The following is a 15972-nucleotide window of genomic DNA, read 5'->3' as shown; positions in this document are numbered from 1 at the left end:
TCATTAGTGGTAGGAGTAGTAGGGGTCCAAGTACTGAAGGTCCTGGAACTATTGCTTTGGTTAGGATTTTAAGAATTTCTTCTTTCTTCTTTTTCACAAAAACTGATCTCTCCAACTGATTTCTTACCTTAAACTACACACAAACTAAAGTGCTAAGTATTAGGTTGTAATTAGTACTACTTTAAGATAATTTGCATTTAATGTAAACTCACATTTTAAGTGCAAACTATTTTACTTTTGTGTTTTCTTTTCACAAACGTGGCCTGAATAGTGGTTCTGAACTTTCATAGGCATCAAAAAGTAAAAACAAAAAATATGTCGACACAACATAAAACAAATAGTGTACAAATAATGCACAAATAATGCATATATACAGCTAAAACTCTTTTTTTTTTAAGTCAACTGTTATGAAACTTCATAGATGTGTACCTAGGTGAGTTGTAGGAATCATATTTGAAAAAAGCTTAACTTTTGTTCATCGAGCTAATCAGATTTTAGCAAGTATTCGACTTAGAATTGGCCAATGACCAAACTTGTAATGCATCTCATACTATGGACCCTCAGCCATTATAAACTAGTAATAAATAATTGTGTGTACAGTTATTACAGAAGTCTTAAATAAAGATAAAAAAAGTCACCTACACCAGGCAAAAGCAGAAATCTGTGCCAAATTTATTAAGAAAAATACGCAATACTGAACCACTTTTAGTAATGTTCAATATCTGGTCAATGTCAAATAAATAAATAAAAACAAACAAAATTTTAATTATATTAAAACATTAATAAAACAAAAAACAAGGACAGTGTCATCGATGCAACACAGCAGAAGCTAGCGAAGTATTATTAGTGCTCCCTAGTGGAAAATTGTTCCTGGTTTTGATACAGTGTAAACATTTTGCCTTCACACTGCAGTTTAGCGAGCACACTAAAGGAGTTTGCTATCATGCCATCAGCTTCGCTGGCTGCATCTCCCCATACTTACACATACTGAAGTGTTTTGTGAACATAACAGATTATAACAGATAAAATAACAGTCAGCATAATCGATTACCTTCAGATTCTTTTTCTGTGCAGGGTTAATCTACAGTTACAGAAGAAACAGGAACCAAGAGCGTAATCTGTTGTGCACTGCAAACGAACCCAACTATGGCGATACGTGGTCCGCGACACCTTTCACACCTGCATCATTTCAACATGTTCAAGGAGGGTTTTTATTATTATTATTATTATTATTATTATTATGTGAAAATTTCATGATGAAAGGACAGAGAGAAATGCTCCTAAATTACTTGCAGTAAAATCACTTAACATTTAAACAGCTTTGCCATCAGTGGCTGAAGTCTGAGAGAGCACAACTGGCTGTACTGTCTCCAGGTGGGTAGATGATGCTCTCTCCCCTCATCATTCTAAAGTGATGGCTGGCACAGCTCTAAAAGAGTTGGGGGCTGGCATGCATCAGAGGAGACATGTGTCTCCATACCCTCCTAGCATCCGGAAAAAAAAAAACAAACAAAAAAAAAAACAACACACACACAAAATAATTTATGAGATTAATATTTTTACCTCCACCTGTATTATCATATGGGATTTGTTTTTGGTGAACAGTGATGAAACGTCCAATTTTTTCCAATAGTTTCTAAAATGGCATGTAAAGTTACTGCATAATAACTCCACCGTCTACTGTCTCTCTGCTCTGACACGGTCACTGAGGGTGCTGGGAAATCTGTCCTTGTTCATCTGAATGAAAATGTAATACAGCAGGCTTGTCCCAGCCTGACTGTTCAGATTTGCATTGAGTGTCTCTTGGTCTCTTAGTGCCACAGAGGGTCATGTGATATTACACGATGATTGATGACGAGGACAAACATGCACATGGTGTCAACACTGCCCTGCAGAGGAGAAAGAGCAAGAGATAAATAGATATATATAGAGAGATAGAAAGAGAGAGAGAGAGAGAGAGAGAGAGAGAGAGAGATAGATAGAAGGGGAAGGACTTTCAAAGCGCTTGTGTCAGCTCGGCTAAATATGTCCGATACTCAACAAGCTGCTGATCGATCAATAGTTGGATACAGACGCTGAAATGTTCAGGTTAGCTCAGGCACATAGATCCTAGCCTGCCAGCCACCTCTCTAAGGTCAGTGTTAGGTTAGAGGTTATCTGACTACAGTCTGAAACTGGAAAAAAAACCACATTAGGTGTTTAATTTTGCACTGGAGCTCGCTGATGTAATGTTATCCATAAAACTGGGCTACAGTATGAGTAGGTCATACAGTATACCTTTATACCTGCAATTGAGCAGTCCAGGAAATGCTTTCTTTAGATTTTGGAGCATTGCTGTGAGAATCTGATTGCATTCATAGACAAGAGCATTAGTAATATTAGTACGTTGGATAATCACCACCCTACCACATCCCAAAGTACTGGATGAAGCACCATCGTTTCAGAGAACACGGTTCCACTGCTCCACAGCTCAATGCTGGGGGGGCTTTATACTCCACTAGCCCACATCCTGGCATTAGATCTAGTGCCAACAGGTTCATGTATATCAGAAGTTCCATTCTATCAGTGTGTGTTGCACTGGTATAAGTGGATCAGACAACAGTGCTGCTGGAGTGTTTAAGCACCTCAGCATCGCTGCTGGACTGAGAATAGTCCACCAACCAGAAATATCCAACAGTGTCCTGTGGGCAGCATCCTGTGACCTGATGAAGGACCAACACAAACTGTGCAGCAACAGATGAGTTTCTGTCTCTGACTTTAAATCTACAAGGTGGACCGACTAGGTAGGAGTGTCTAATAAAGTGGACAGTGAGTAGGCACAGTGTTTAAACACTCCAGCAGCACTGCTGTGTCTGATCCACTCGTACTAGTGCAACACACATTAGCACACTCCCACCATGTCAGCCAGTGTCACTGCAGTGCTGACAATGACCCACCACCCCAATACTACTTGCTCTGTGGTGGTCCTGTGGGGTCCTGGCCATTGAAGAACAGGGTGAAACGAGGCTAACAGAGTATGCAGAGATGGACTACAATCTGGAATTACAGAACTAAAAAGTGCTCATAAGTGGAGCTAATATAATGGACAGAGTGTGTGGAAACAAAGAGGTGGTGTTAATGAAGTGGGCGGTCAGTGTAGCATAAATATATAGTCAAATCCAGGGTTTGTTAGCAACATTAGCCTAGCATCTCCTGAAGCAAACCGACTGTCTGCATCTGGGGCAAATATCTGTGCAACATCTGTACCAGGTGCATGAAGAGCTTCACACTCACAAATCTCTTTCAGACAGGTTTATTAATAGAGCTAAAAGTGGTTCTTCTCTTCTATGGCATCCCTCAAAGAATGCTCTTCTTTGTCTTTTAAGAGTTTACTTTTAGGAGTAGTACCTCAGACCCCTGGTGCCAGGCGAGTGTGAGTGCCACACGCCCCGCTGCCCCCTGCTCCTGCAGGTAAAGCCAGTGCTGCGTTATCTCTGCCCGCTAGAAGATTCCACCACACAAGCCCATCTTTGTGCAGCCATGGCTGCCGTCCAAACACAGCTGATAAACAGCATCAGCTGCCTTCCAGGCCTAAAGCACCACCCAGTACTAACTCTCTTGCGCGCGCACACGCACGCTCTCTTTGTCTCTTGCCCCTCCACCTTATCGTGGCTGGGTGGAGGGAGCTGGAAGGCAAAATGTTTAGAAAGAGGGCGCTACTGTTCTGTCTGTACAAGCATGTGTGTGTGTGTGTGTGTGTGTGTGTGTGTGTGTGTGTGTGTGTGTGTGTGTGTGTGTGGTCAGCCTCTATGGAAATGTGCAGGGTATGCCAGAAAAATGGCGAGAACTCCTCTACAGGCTACAACCTGAAGGATTCACCTGGAATTCCCACTCAGAAACATCACCATCAAAGAAACCCATCTTCTACAACGTTGTTTCTCAACCCTGGCCATGGAGGCACCCTGCCCAAGTGTTGAACTGTATCCACTTTCCACTTTTTATACCATCTCAAAGCATTACTGGTACTGTACACAGTACGGTATACAGTATTATCAGAGGCAGGGGGGCAGGGAGTGTAAGTTGCACAAGTAGTGCAAAAGGTTCTACATCTACGTGGCTTCTGTACCACCTCGACCTGCCTTATTAACTGAAAAATGATAAAATACAAAGTTCAGTTTGCTTACAGAAAGCTAGAATTAATGTTTTTACTCCATGGTTTTGGACCTGTAGGCCACTCGCTAAGTTAGCCTTTGCTGAGCTAGCTCAGCTTCAGCTCTGCCGGTTCAGATGCTGTTGACTAACTTAGATAAGTTAGCCAGCACGCTCAACACCACAGCACAGTCCGTGTGCCGGCTAACTAAGACTCAAATCACACGTTTGGAGGATAAAGCAGCATATCTAAGAGCCATAGTCGAGGCAATGGCCTTAGGAGTGTCTTCGGCTGTTTTCAGGGACATTTGGTATCCAGGTTTGTTTGATTTTCCCTTTCAAATGAACACAACTACAGTGGGCTTTTCAGAGAGCTTCCACAGCAACCCCCCCCTCTGGCCATTTTACATGCACATGGGGGAATAAGCTTTTGTCCATAAACTAGACAGACACAGAACAAAAATCTGATATCAGGATCAGTCAAAAATTTTTAATTCTGTCCTCATTTTGAGATATCATCGACATTTTCAAATACCGCAGTATAAAGTATTACAGTTATACCGACCACCCCTACCCTGCCCTGCACATTTTAGTGCCGTAACCTGTTCCCAATACTACTCAGCTCATTACCAAGCCCTTTCAGAGTTGCAGAGGTGTGGTAAGGCAGGAAATCTACTAAAATGTGCAGGACAGGTTGAGAAACACCCCTCTAGAATAAACTCTTAACACTCTATATAAATAACACAAGACTATGTTTTTTAATTGATGGAACATTTGGTATTTCCAATTAATTATCACATTAACAAATTAAAAAGTAAATTCTAAAACATCCTGCTATCTGGAAACAGGTGTATATGCATCTTTTCTATTTTCCATTCACTGATCCTGAAGAAATGATGTGATTGGAATAAATGGGCGACAATGCTGATGTGATCCCCCTCCCCCTTGTAATTCTGCTTAGTTATATATTTACTATGCTCCAGTAACAAGTCTTGTTTTGCTGACCTGCGTCAGCACTTGAGTTCTGACTATTTTTTTTTTTTTTACTAATATTTTTAAGTTAAGCAGATGCTGAAAGAGTCCATCAGGCATCATCTAATTGTCCCGTTACTCCAGGCCTGCTGAGGCTTAGCTCTGAACTCATGAGTATTTCATCTCTTTGGTCCTTGTATTTTTAGGTTGTGCCCTGAGGAGGAGCATTAAAATTGTCAGTATAAAACTAGGTTTGATTAGTGTTCAGGAAAATCAGGAACAAGGCTGGTCACAGCAGGTCCAAAGACAACCTCCAACCTCTATTCACTGACCTGTAATCTCTAACAACCCCTGGGAGAGGATAAGATTCTGTCCATCTCAGTCTTACATGCTTCTTTCATTGTCTTTTCTATCCTTGTCTTTTCTGCGTTGTCCTTTTTTCTCATGTTTCTTCATTTATTTCTCACTTTTTTCTTCCAGTCTTCCCTTACTGTTCTCGACCCCCCATCTTCCCCATTTCCCCTCATGCCGCTATACAGGCTCCATTTAAGCTTGTGCAGAGTCAGAAAACTGGCTTCACTCATGGCTTCAACACGCAGTGTGTCCTAAACACACTTTTAATGCATGTCTAATTCCTCCCCAGGTGAGTCCAATTAAATCACTTCAATTCAGCAGAGTTGCAACTAACGACAGACATCTCGCTTCAGCGTGAGATAAAGAGAAGCGGAGCAACAGCTTCTAATGACAGCTAACTTCATACACTCAGTGTCGCCACTTACTGTACAAGCCAAAGAATTACTCCCAGTGTGAAAAGGACTGTGCTAGTCTGAGAGCATACCATGCCCATACGACATGGAATTTTTCATAATTGAGTAGAAGTGATGTAAATCCTTGATTACTCTGCATGTCATAAACAGAGAGTGACATTAGCTTTATTCATTTTGTCATATGAGCTGCTTGTTTAGCTTTAGAATTATGATAACAGGCACTGCGTCATTTAAGAATTATAAAAGACACCATGTGGCTAGTATATATAGATAGCTGCTAACTAGCAAGCTAACGCTAGCACGCTAGACCCAGCTTGTGGTAGATAACCTGTAAAGACACAGAGTAATCACAATTAGGCCTGTTTGTATAACTATTTTTTTCTGGACAAATTGTCCCAGAAATAATTCTGATAAACAATAATATTGTAATTTTAAGACATATTAGAATGACAGCCTTTAAAAATTAAATATTTAAATATGTATTGCCTTATATTTAAAGCAATAAATAATAATTTTAGAATAATTTTAAATATTCAGACATTGGAATTAGAACATTTCCCAAATATTTAAATATCCTACATAAATAAACATAAATAAAATAAAACACTTTTTAAGTCAAGTCGACATGCCGGCTTATTCACGTTAAAGGTTTTTCCTCGCCCAATCAATTAAAGCTAAAATGTGCACATCGGAGCTGTGGAATGCGTTCATTTGGACTTACACCATCTTTTCTACGGTAAAACACAGTGACCTCCAACATGATGTGTACGACGTGCACGACGTGCACGATGGTGCAGAACCTGGACTACAAGTCACAAATGTCTGTGTATTGCTTAAATAAACGTTGTGAAAGACTACAGCAGCAGTAAAACTGCATTCCACAATAATGTTATCATTTGGCGATAAATCCACGGTTCACATACGTGGCAAACTATGAGGAGGCGATGGGTTACACAGAGGCACCATTGCTGATACATTGGTCACTAACGTAAATTATTGTGACAGGCCTAGTAAGTGATATGACTTTTTAAATATATGGCTGATTTAAGGTAGCTTTCTTTACTCAGGTCATGGGTAACAAGACCTAAATGAGACTAATAGTAGCCTGGTACAAATATACATTAATAAACCCAGTCTGTTGAGTAGAATGCTTCACATGATTGTTAGCTATACGTTCTTTAACTTATGCTTAGTGGCCTCAAAGAGGTACTGATAAATGCTTGTCGTATCTAGTACATGCAGTGCATTCATGTGTGCATACAGCTGCAACTCAACCCCCATTGCAAATTAGGTTTATTAGTAATTTTTTTGGTAAAATTCACAAACCTTTAGCTGTTTACAATAAACCATCAAACAAGAACAATTTACATAGCGCAACACAATTTAACGCAGCAGCTAAATTGCTGGGTTTCAGTTTGGACAGTAAGGTGCATGCTAAATGCTGAAGGTGCTCTAACTCTACTGACCTCAATCAAGTATTAGGAAATGCTAGTAGAAAAACTATGCATTTCGTGAGGAAGCTGCACTTTGGCACCATTGGACCTTGCAACAGGACAGTTATCCCAAGCATACCTCACAGTCTACCAAGGCTTGGTTTCAGAAGAAGTCCTGGAAGACTCTGAAGTGGTCTGACTTGCCCGACTTGAACCCCATTCAAAATCTTTGGTTGGATCTGAAGAAGGCAGTTGCAGCACACAAATCCAAGATTATTAGTGAACTGGAGGCCACTACTCATAAGGAACGGGCTAAGATTCCTCAGCAATACTGCTGCTGGGAGCTTGTTCACTGGGCAACTAAACTTTGCCCAGTGTACAACCCACCTTTTTGTTACATGCTTACTTCAGCTAATTTCAGGTTCTCTCATACTTCCAATGCTTTGTGTCTTTGGAAAAATTCTGCAGCCCTAATTGTTTTTTTAGAACTGTAGCTTTGAATGGAGCCAGAAACAACTAACCTAATGGAGCAGTTAAGTAGTGATAAGGAGGGACAGTGTTTGTTATGTGTTTGTTTTCGAGACCTAAAAAACTAAAAACATAAAAAAATATATATTAACGAAGTACTTGCTTAAAATGGATGTTGACGCATTTTCAGCGTCAGAGACTACTAATCGCGACAGCCCTAACCGCAACTGTATGTTCTTCTTTCTTAAGTAACTGATTACAATAAGCCTTTTTGAGTTGGCACAGTTTTAACTTGTTCTGTAAAGTAAGCTTCAGTCTTTAGCAGAGTTATTCAGTAATAAACTAAGCACATTAAGAAGGGCTATTGTAATCAGATACTAATGCTTTTGTAAGAAGCCAAGTCTTTCTGCAGTTTGAGCTTCAGTCAGCTAAGGAAGGAAGCATGCATGTATGAATGTATGTGTACATGAAGTATGTGTTTCAAATGCTGTCACAGATTTCCAAGTTTTCCCAGCCAAAGAAAAGAACAAGCAGCATATTGTAGCCGGAGCGGATTCTCCTCTGTAACTAAATTACAGCGCATTTTAGCTTCTTTAATCTACAGCTCCCCTTTTTATTGCAGGAGTGATTAGGGCCACAGAGCCATAGACAGACTATGACTGGGTCATGATTCACTGTGTACGCGAGTGTGAGTAAGAAGGAAAGAGTGATATGTGAAAGGAAAAGAGAAAGGGAAGTTGGTGCGAGTGTTGTGGGGGGACAGTGTGTTAGATACTGTAGGCCAGCTGTGCTGCTCCTCTGGAGACGGTGCAACAGAGGGTTGGGGATTTATCAATTACCTCACATGTGTATGTGTGTGTGGTCCACAGGGCCGGTCCAGGGTGGAATGGGGAGGGGGGCACTGACGTCAGCAGGACCTAGGGGTGCTCATTAGTCACAACCAAACTACACACACACACACACGTCACCAGTTTCACACACCTCAGAAGTCTCTCTCTCTCTCTCACTCACACACACACACACACACACACACACACACACACACACACACACACGATCACTCACTCAACTAGTGTGTTGCTTAGAGCCATCAGTATCAATTAAATTAGTAAGAATCTATAGACTACTCTGATAATTATTTATTTATTTATTTTTTGGTATTTTGTTTTTTAAGGCCAATAAAACAAAAACAAACTGTGGTTTGTTCCTAAACAAAAACAACCCCCAGGCAGCCTTCCAAAGATTCCAGAACCTTTTCCTGAAAAAGAACAAACTCGGAAGACTTCCAAATTAAGAGATTTAAAATAATTCCAAACGTACGCAGAAAAACCACAGACATACGGACACAATAAGCTAAAACTACATATCTTCAATTGGCTGTGGCGCTCCAGCCTTTGAGGGTCAATGTGTTGGGAATGTGTGCTTTGAGGGTAAAGTCAGTCATAAGACACAAAACATAATCCCTCACATTTCACAGGGATGCGGCTCCTGTTTCTTCTTACAAACAGGACAGAATGCTTGCTACTTATGCACATGTGCGTGCACACACACACACGCGCACACACACACACACACACACACACAAAATTACTCCACATCTGATTCATCAAACTGCTGCCAAACATCAAGACTAGAGATTTGAGCAAAACTGATGAATCAGCTTGAGTTGCAGAAACAAGTGCCTGCCCACTAGTCCCTCATTTCCATATCATTTGCAAAGTAACACACCCTACTTTGCCCCATATACACAGTTTCTTCTGAAAGAACTGGAACAAGGCACATTCTGTTGCTCTTGCTCGACATTGAAGACATTGGCTTGAGATAAAAAAAAAAAATGAGGCAAATCAGAATTTCAGCTCTTACTTACTTATACTTACTTATCTAGATGTGTTGAATAGTGTAGAACACCTCTATTTGAGGCCAGCCGTTTTTTTAAGCGAGCCAAATATTGAAACATGTATGACTTTCCCAGGTGTGCTCTGTTAGAGGGACTGTTTAAACTCTGAATATCTATCTCCTATTGGTATTAAATCCTGCGGTTTCAACTCTGAAGAGTGCATTTGCTGTTTAAAAAAGGATAAACCAATATGAAGACCAGAGAGTTGTCTATGGGAGAAAAGCAGAAACCAAAAGAAAAAGCTAGTCGAGCCTAGGCATAGCCAATTCAACAATTTGAAACATTCTGAAAAACACAGAAACACTGGTGTACCAACAACTAAACACTGAACTGAGGTTGGCTAGGAAAAACAATAGAAAGAAGGCCAGACTGCAAGATATTCAAAAGCCCAAATTGGAATTGGCAAAGGATGAGCCACAAAAGTTCTGGAGCAAAGTTTAATGAACTGATGAGACCAAGATTAGCCTCTGCTAAAGTGGCGGGATGGGCCAAGTGATTGGAACAGCAGAACAAATTAGGAAGTCTACAGACACACAGAGTCTGTGAATTTTCAGAGAAATCTAATTGGATAACTTCATAATAGCATCACAAAACAAGAACGCAACAGTTTGGTGATGCAGTCCTTGTTATACAGACCCATTGTACTTTTGCTCACCTAACAAATGGGTGGGCCTGCCACCACAAATGCAACATTCTAAGATTCATTCAGATATAAACAAAAGTATATTATACACCACCTCATCCAATGGCCATTAAAGCCCTTGAAATGTTATAACAAAAGATGGGCTTTTGGATGTTGTATTCAATATTCCAAGCATTTCAACATTTCAAAAAGATCACCGAACCTAAAGCTAAAACAAAAAAAGAAACAAGATATCATTGGGCGGCCAAACATTTGCACCTGCCACACACCTTCAGTCTCCACTGACCATGTGCAGCCACATGAACTGAAAAATTAACACATGAACTTTTCTAGAGGAACGTTTTATTGAGTTGGTTGGCCACAATGACCAGAGGTATGTTTGTTTGGAGGAGTAAAGGTGAGGTGATTCAAGCTTAGGAACACTTTACCATCTGTCAAGCATGGTCATGGTAGCAACCTGCTTTGGGGCTGATTTGGTGAACTGCACAAAGTGGATGGAAGAATGCAGAAGGAGCAAATGTAGGCTTCCTTAGCGCACCTTCAAACCATCAGCTAAACAGTTAAAACAATTGGGTGGCCAAACAGGACAATGACCGGCATATGGTACAAGAAGAGTCTAACAATGCAGAGGACCACATACAATGCAGCACATTTCAGCACTCAACACACACACACACACACACACACACAATCTACCTCAGTCAATAGTAAGTCTTACAACACCCGTCTGGCCTGGAAGGGGAAGGCATTCTGTGAAATGTCCTACTTCCAATTTCTTAATGCCTTATTCGGTTTCTTTGACTTCTTTGAGTGAGTCCTGGTCACGTATGTCATTGCAGAAGTGTCCAGCTCACTGTGTGACCAACATGGCATTAAACAACTGTGAGTTTCACATCACTTTATCAACTGTCGTCTTGCCAGGAATGAGGAAGGTCAGGACGTATGGCAGGACAACAGTTTCTCAATGCCCCAGTTCATTCAGCCTTTGCAGGGTGGTCATCGGTCCAATTATGCAACATGGAATTTTAAAACCTGAATGAAACAGACATTCATGTGATGAAACTACTAATGCTACTAATAAAGTGTGTACATTTTAACCCACGTATCTCACATTTCAGATAAAGTAAGCTGGGACTGATTTCACTTCATCCCACCCATTTGAGGACACCATCTGTTGAGGTCTTTGCTCCTAAATGATTCCAAAGTACAACAAAGAAAAGGGATCTTGTCAAAGGTAACCCTTTTCCAACCATAAATATGACCGGCCACCGAGCTACATACACACTTTGCAGCTCAGCACAGCCCTGGGACACAATACTTGGAGAAGGCAGAGATGTTGCTAATGTAGGGTGAATGCAGCGCAAACCCAGCATATTTGACCAGGCTAAAGCTGTCAGAAGGGATAAGGGTGGAGGGGGTTGATGGAGAACTCTTTTTGAATGTTCTCCTGGTCTCCAGCTTCAAGGGCCTGTGGTCCACTGTTAGTGTAGGAAGTCGTTCAGAGACCTCTTTGTGTGCTAATTGCATTTTAATGGCAACAAATTTGTTCCCTGGTTCACACGCAGCGCCCAGTACAAACATACGCTGAGGGATAGCGTCCCGGAGCTGACAGAGGGAATGTCTGATCTTACTCTTTTAACCTGGGCCATGTCAAAGCGTAAATGCCTAGGACTCCACAGCGCTCTCAAACATCTCCACCAGTGACAGATCATAGGTTCGGAAAACCACAACAATCAGGTCGTTTTGGGTATTTTCACAACTGTTCCTCCAGCGACCACTTTCTCTCACCTACCAATCAAAAACTAAAAATAAATACATAAATAAATAAAATAAAATATGCCATATATGGTCAGCCAAGCATTTGGATCAAATGTTTTTAAGATGACAATCATTGCACATTTAACCAGATTTTTGACTGGTACTGTATATCTACATATGGACTGAAAGTTTGGGAGAAGGACCTTGCCCAAACTCCTCCCCTCCATTACTACGCACTATAAAACCGCTCCTCTCCCTTCTTGCGACCACTCTCTCTCACCTACCTACTTGCACCCCACCATCCCACCATCGCCCCTGCTCCACCTGATGATCCAATTATATTCAACATCTATGTGGCAAGGGGGGGTTAAGTCCCCCAGAACTTGCCTCAGCTTGCGTGATCCTATCTAGGTACACATACACACACATTTCAGTTTGTTGTAGCTTAAAATAGTCTAATGGCTTATAGGTTTTTCCTGTTACTGTCCAGGTAAGGCTTTCTGCTAGATTTTGGAGCCCTGTCTTGAGGATTTGATTGCATGCTGCGACAAGAGCCTTAGCAAGGTCAGGATGTTGTACCTTCAGCTGCCCAACTCATCCCAAAAGTATTGGATGGAGCATCATCATTCCAGAGAATACTGTTCCGCTGCTCCACAGCTCCATGCTGGGGGGGCTTTATACCCCTCTAGCCAACCCCTGGCATTAAGCATGGTGCCAACAGGTTCATGTTTATTTTTCGTTCACCTTTCGTCGTATTCTACTGGCAGTACTTCTCTATAAGGACAAGGCCAGCTGTATGCATGCATTTGCACATCTGTGGCAGCAATGGGCAACTTAAAGTAGCTGAATGCATTCATTAGCAGGGATGTCCACAAACATTTGGACATATAGTGCACACATGAATGTATTTAAAATACATACATATATAACGTAATAGAAGAGGAATTGTACAAATCTGTACTTTTATTGTCCATCATCTGCATTGGATTACTTGTCAGTCAAACTTGGTATGAGTTTCCATCACCCTTTTTCTAGGCCCTGAACATGCAGCGCTTCCTCTGTCTAATCACTGATGGCAAACCAAGAACATCCAAGAATAAAACCAGATGAGATCCTGCCTCGCATACTCCAGAAAAGCACTGCTCACCCTGACTCCACACCTCTCTTTCTGCACTCGGGCTGCAGAGCAGTATTCAAGCTAGTCAGAATGCAGCAGCCAGCTAGCCAGAAAGCCCTGCACTCCGCTGCTGCACTCATGCAGAAAACATTTCCAAAATGCGACACATTCAGCCCCCCCTCTTCACCCCTCCCCACACCTCCACTCCTCCCGGCTGTCTGCATGCCCCTGGAGGTTGGCTCTGACGTCAGAGGCCGAGCGCGGGCCGGACGCCAGCCCTGTGGGCTCTTGATGGATGTGGTGGGTCCAGCGGAGTGGGCCGCCGAACAGCGCAGGCAGCACACAGAGCAAGCCAGGACTTCTCAAACACCGTTAATGACCCATACAGACCCAGCAGGCCCTTTCGCCCAGGCTTTCACTAGCACTCTTTCTCCACAGCCCCTCCATCCCGTGGGTTCTCGGAGGCTCTGGTTACGCACACATACACACATGCACAAATGCATACACAAACACAGGAATTTTATTTGGAGAGGACATGGGTTTCCCACGTAAATGCAACTGAATTTTCTCCGTTATGAAACTGAAAGCAGTTCGGTCCAACCTGATTCATTTCAATTATGCACAGTTTCAAGGAAGTTATGTCCCTTTTGGCAGACGGACTGATGTGAAGCGTATTTCAAATGCACGTTTGTCATTTTATTTTAATGAATCACGTAAGTGTACAGACATGTTCCAAGTCCAACGGATGTGGTGATGTCACTGTTTTTTCCCCCTGCCAGGATCATTTCCCACCACCAGTCTGAATCCATTTGGAAATCATGCTATGAGGCCAAACACAGAGCTGCACAGTGTTTACATCGATAGCAAGCCTATATTTTATAGACCTTAGATGATTTTACTGCTTGATCAAATTTTAGGTGAAGCCCAAGACAGATACAGCAGACGCCTTTAAACAAATCACCCTGCCCCCCGCCAAACATCGCCATTTACATTTCTGGAAGTATAAAAACTAGTCTGTATAAACTACTTTCACCGATACTGTTAGGAAGTGTGGAGTGGAAAGCCAGTCAGCACAGAATGATATTTTTGACAGCAGCAGAGCTTGCTAAAGCATGACCGCTGTTTCTGCAAGAGCGTACCTGCAGGCCGGCTGCTGTTCTTCCGTTTCAGCCATCTGTCCACCGTCTCTGTACTCACGCTCTCCAGCACAAACTCATCCAGCATCTGGGGGTGCAAGGAAAGGTAGGCCTTAACTTTTTCATCTGTCAGACCTGCAAGAGAGAGGCTGTCATTAGGCTCACATTCTCAAGCAAAAAGTAGCAGTACTTCTGTAAAACAACGATGTGACCAACAGCAAAAGCAGCTCTAAATGGCCCTTGTCTTTACCGTATAGTATGAGATGAAACATTTTGCTGCGATATAATTTTTATGTAATGACATATGCTGTAAATTAGAGCATGTGGAAGTTTTGAAAGCTTGTGGAAGGTTCTTCACACGCACACATTTCATTTATAGCCATTGCAAAGTTCAAGAGAAAACTAAAACTGGTTGACTTATGGCAATTCTAGTCTTGGAGGGCTAGTGTTCAGACTTTGGCCATTTCCCTGCTTGAGTATATCTGCTAAGTAACTGAGGAGTTGAATCTGGTGGGCTTAGGGTTGGGCTTTTTTCATACAGTCATACTGTCTCAAACCATTACCGCAGTATACAGACCTAGGGCCAGGGAGCAGCGCAAGCTGCGCATGTAGCGCAGATGGTCCTGTGTTTACGTGGCTTCCGTGTGATCTCATCCTGCACTACAATCAAATCAGGTCACAGACTAAGTGAACACGATGCACACTTTTATATCAATAATTTAATAAATGTTAAACTGTCAGTATGACAATTACAAATGTTAAACTCCTCAGAGATGAGGAGCGAGAAGCTGCTTAGCATTAGCTTAGCTAGCAGCATAACTGTCTGTTTACCATTGAACACGGTCAAGTCTGGCTGACAAAGCCCTCTTATAAACATCTGGACAAAAATGAAAAGTGAATGTGTTTCCCACTCGCCAAGTCAGACTCTGCTTATATAGCTCGGCTACAGATCCACCTAGCACCAGACAGCTCAGTTCAGCTGCTATTCAGTATCAGACAAAAGTAATGATGTTTAAGAACTACAGCAGCTGGTGTTGGAGTGACAGAAAGGCGAAATGTGATGCTATGTCACGCTTGGACTTGTAGCCAGACAGCTAGACTAGAGAAGATAGCTAGATAACAGGCTAAACGCCACAGCACAGACGATGTTCCAGCTCACTGGGGATTGAAATCACACACATTTAAAGGATAAAGTCTCATATCTGAGAGCATAAAGTCAAGTGACTGATCGAAGGAGTGTTTCGGCTGTTTTTAGGCACATCCAGTAGACGGGGTTATTCAGGTTTGCTTGCTTTCCCTTTCATTTGAACTCAGCACGTCGCTAGGCTCGCAACTATGGTGGGCTTGTCCACCCCCCCCCCACACAAGTCTTTGAAGTGAGACATCACCAAATAGTAAGCTCCCACATCATCCCCACCCTGTGGCTCTCTTAAATGCACATGGATGAGTTAGCTATTTTGGCCATGTACTAGACACAGAACGTAAAATTTGATCCATGGCGTTGTCATATTGAAATACCATCCTCATTTGGAGATCCAGAGGTAATGTATTACCTTTACACAGCTCAACCCTAGGCCTGGGCGCAGGAACTATTCATTTTATAAACAAATAATAACTGTGGTGATGACGATAATGAGCTTAACACTGCAGTAG

At 42.0% G+C, this 15972-nt stretch overlaps 1 protein-coding gene across 3 annotated transcripts in view; it reads right to left on the bottom strand.

Moving 5' to 3' along the window:
- The window catches only part of pde10a (phosphodiesterase 10A), a 115239-nt gene that overhangs the window by 29620 nt on the left and 69647 nt on the right, over positions 1-15972 (bottom strand). For all 3 annotated transcript variants that reach the window (XM_072677617.1, XM_072677620.1, XM_072677619.1), the window contains exon 2: positions 14323-14454. In XM_072677617.1, the coding sequence (XP_072533718.1) occupies positions 14323-14454 (132 nt within the window). The remainder of the gene's footprint in view (positions 1-14322; positions 14455-15972) is intronic.

The sequence above is a fragment of the Salminus brasiliensis genome, chromosome 4 (assembly GCF_030463535.1).
Source record: "Salminus brasiliensis chromosome 4, fSalBra1.hap2, whole genome shotgun sequence".
Classification (NCBI taxonomy): Eukaryota; Metazoa; Chordata; class Actinopteri; order Characiformes; family Bryconidae; genus Salminus; species Salminus brasiliensis.
This window is presented reverse-complemented; position numbering and strand designations above follow the sequence as displayed.